General features: G+C 41.2%; 1 protein-coding gene across 2 annotated transcripts in view; it reads left to right on the forward strand.

Moving 5' to 3' along the window:
• Positions 1 to 1719: 1719 nt before the first annotated feature.
• si:ch211-57i17.5 (usherin) overlaps positions 1720 to 3278 on the forward strand; it is a 3388-nt gene continuing 1829 nt past the window's right edge. Inside the window, exons 1-3 of one of the 2 annotated variants that reach the window (XM_032543494.1) lie at positions 1720 to 2004; positions 2702 to 2871; positions 2983 to 3090. In XM_032543494.1, coding sequence (XP_032399385.1) covers positions 2815 to 2871; positions 2983 to 3090 — 165 coding nt within the window. In that variant the 5' untranslated portion in view covers positions 1720 to 2004; positions 2702 to 2814. Of the gene's footprint in view, positions 2005 to 2623; positions 2872 to 2982; positions 3091 to 3278 lie in introns of those variants that run through there. The other variant, XM_032543493.1, reaches the window with a different exon arrangement.

Consider the following 3278-nt stretch of genomic DNA (forward strand, 5'->3'; position numbering starts at 1 on the left):
AAATAGGGGTAAAAGTAGTCCTAGTATAATTAGGACTAGTATAGTGTGTCAGAAAAAAAAAGTCATGGTTTAGTATATTGAAAAAAGTCATATTATAGAATGTCGAAAAAGGGGTAAAAACGTCATAGTACAGTAGGTCAAAAAGGGGTTATATAAAATCCCAACATAACATATCGAATAAAGTGATAGTATAATACGTCAAAAATAGTCAACGTATGTTGAACGAAAGTGACAGTATAGTATGTCAAAGAGAGTCTGGATGGACATGGACATGCAAACTCCACACAAAAGCAGCTAGCCTGGATTTGGGACTCAAACAGGGGTTAGAGTCTGCTGGTCCTACATGCTGCTGCTAGGTGGAGCAGTGTTTACCACTGGGCCACTGTCCCACCAATATAATATGTTGAAAACAGTCAACATAGTATGTTGAAAAAGGGGTAAAAATATGTCTTAGTATAGTAATTCAAAGAGAGTCTGGAAGAACACGAAAACTGCCCACAAGAAGGCCCAGCCTGGAGTAGGAATCAATCCAAGGGTGAGAGTCTGCAGTGCCTTTGTTGATACCAATTGGAGCAATGTCATATTATAGAATGTCTAAAAAAGTGATAAAAAAGTCAGTTTAGTATAATGAAAGATGTCATAGATAAAAAGTCATAGTATAGTACAGTATATCGAAAATAGTCATGGTATAGTGTGTCAAAAAAGTCATAGTGTGGTATGTCGAAAAATGTGATAAAGTCATAGTTTATTATGTAAATAATAGTCACGGTACATTTTGTTGAAAAAGTGATAAAAAGTCATAGGATAGTATATCAAAAAATGTCATACTGTATCATAGGATTCGAAAAAAGTGATAAAACGGCTGGGCTGGGAATCAACCATGGGTGAGAGTTTACAATGCCTACTTGGTGGTGCTAGTTGGAACAGTGCCAACCACTGAGCTACTTTATAAACGCAGAAAAAGCCTGAAAGAAGAAAGAAGAAGAAACTTCAAAAACGGATAACAAAAACTGTAAATGATGTCAAAAAGCTGAATTCATCTGTAATATCTGAAGGTTTTGGGTACGGTCTAAAGATTGAACGGCGTCTGCAGGTGAAAGTATGTGGGAGGAGTAGCATTTAGAAGTGGAAGAACCCTGTACATTATTTAAAGATTGATTCATTGACTTTCAGTGTAAAAAGAAAAAAGTTGAATATTGAATCGAATACAAGCACAAATGCTGAACATTTTGATGCATGAAGGGTTTTGTTGCTGAAAGTGTGCGGAAGTAGTAGGCGACCGAAAATGTAATGAAAAGACAACAGTGAAGACACTTGCAACCAGTGAACTCAATTGTGGGGTAAAGGATGGTTTAATTTCTTATTATAGCACCACAAACTTTGTATTTTTTATGCTGTAACATGCTGTCCTTTAATGTCCTATCTACAGTGTTGTGTCATCTTCCTAAAGACTGTAACAAATGCCAGCCCTGGTCCTACATGAATGTACAACATCACTCTATTGACTCTGGGAATGTGTTATGTAAAGTTACATTTAAAAAAAAAAAAAAGCCATATCATATGTTCTTATGAGAAAGACATACAAACAGATCCCCTGAGGATCAGAAGGGTCGTGTGGCTGCCGCCATGCCTCTTCTGCTAAACTGAAACTTGACACCTGGCTGTTACCATGGCACTGCTGGAGAAAAACATTGCTAGGAGTTTTGGAGCGTCAGAGAACCAGGCACGCCGTCTGTGTGAAGCTCTCTTAAGCCCTGATACTATGTTTCTACCTTGTGCTCTCTAGGAAACATTAGGGGCGGGGAACGAGACATGGGGACATTTGTGTCCTCGTCGGTGCGCTGCTGAGGAGTCAGCAAGTAAAAGTAGCAGGTGTGAAATATTGATGGGGCGACAGGTGTTATCCTAACAACCCGGCAGGTCTTTGCCTTTCTGATCGATGTATCACACAGCGAGGGGCTGCCAGCACCCCCGCCACAGGCCGAACCACGGACCTCAGGACTGGTGAGTCTCTGGATGGACACTTTTTTCCATCAGCCCATCCATGATCCAAACTCAGGCTTTATTTTAATTTTATAACGGTCAGTTTAAAAGCAAGAATTTGTACTGTATTTTGGACACTCAATTTAACAGCATCAAGTTGCCTTTAGGGCCTGTCAGTAAACTGTATAAAGTACCAATTCATAACTTGACATATTTAGGAGTACAGAAGTCTAAATGAATGGATTAAAAGTGGCTGATTGATGAGTGTGTGCTATCTGCAGACTAGAAACTAGGCCACGAAAGCCAGTGTGTCTCCGGTTACAGTGTTATCTCTTCTACGGCACATGTGATCGTCTTTCTATCTCACAGGGTGTTGACTTGCGATGTATTCCTAAATGCAAACCCAACAGAAGGAAAAAGGAGGTTTGGACAGGGTGTATGTTATATGACTCAGATATAAGTCATTCTTAAAATGTTATGACAATGCACAAATTATCTTACACGTTTCTACATGTTTTGTCTGACAAAACTTCAGTTGATGATCATTCTCCTGAGGACCCAGGAAAAGGACGCTGCTTATAGCATTTTAAAACAACAATACAAAACTACTTCTTATTGGCTGATTGGACGATGTAAGGAGATTTATTCTGGGTGTTAGACATGCAATGAGTACCACGACCATCAAACCTCATGTTGAAAATGTCTTTTTCCCCTCCAGAGTCACCGAGCCTCACTCCTCCAGCAGGAGAAGGAGGAGGAGGTGGAGGTCAGCGGGCAGAGGGAGGTCAGGGAGACCAGCCGCTCGTCCGGGAGCTGTGGTTCATCGTAGTCATGGCGGCCATCGCCCTGCTGCTGCTAGCCATCCTGCTAGCTGTCATACTCACTAAGGTAAGTTATTCATATGCCATAAAACATTTTATATTACGGTACGTCAAAGGGTGACAGCCAGGAAAGGAGTGAGGCCAGTGTCTATTTTCCTTCCATGCCCCCCCGCACCAGGCCCTGAACAAACCCCCCTTCACCAGAGAGAGACCCCCGCTGGTGGCCCTGCCCATGAAGAAGAGGAGAAGCCCCATGGCTGTTTATCCAGCCAGCAACTCTGTTTTGGTGAGGGGACATTCAGTTGCTGATTACACAGTGAAATATGACTTTTCATGACATACTATACTATGACATCATGCACATTTTTAGCATAAAGCTGGATTTTCTTCCCATCCATTGACTTTTTCTTTGTTTTTGTTTTTTTGAATACTGCTCTCTCTCTCTCTCTCTCTCTCTCTCTCTCTCTCTCTCTC

This window comes from Etheostoma spectabile, chromosome 18 (genome assembly GCF_008692095.1).
Source record: "Etheostoma spectabile isolate EspeVRDwgs_2016 chromosome 18, UIUC_Espe_1.0, whole genome shotgun sequence".
Lineage (NCBI taxonomy): Eukaryota > Metazoa > Chordata > Actinopteri > Perciformes > Percidae > Etheostoma > Etheostoma spectabile.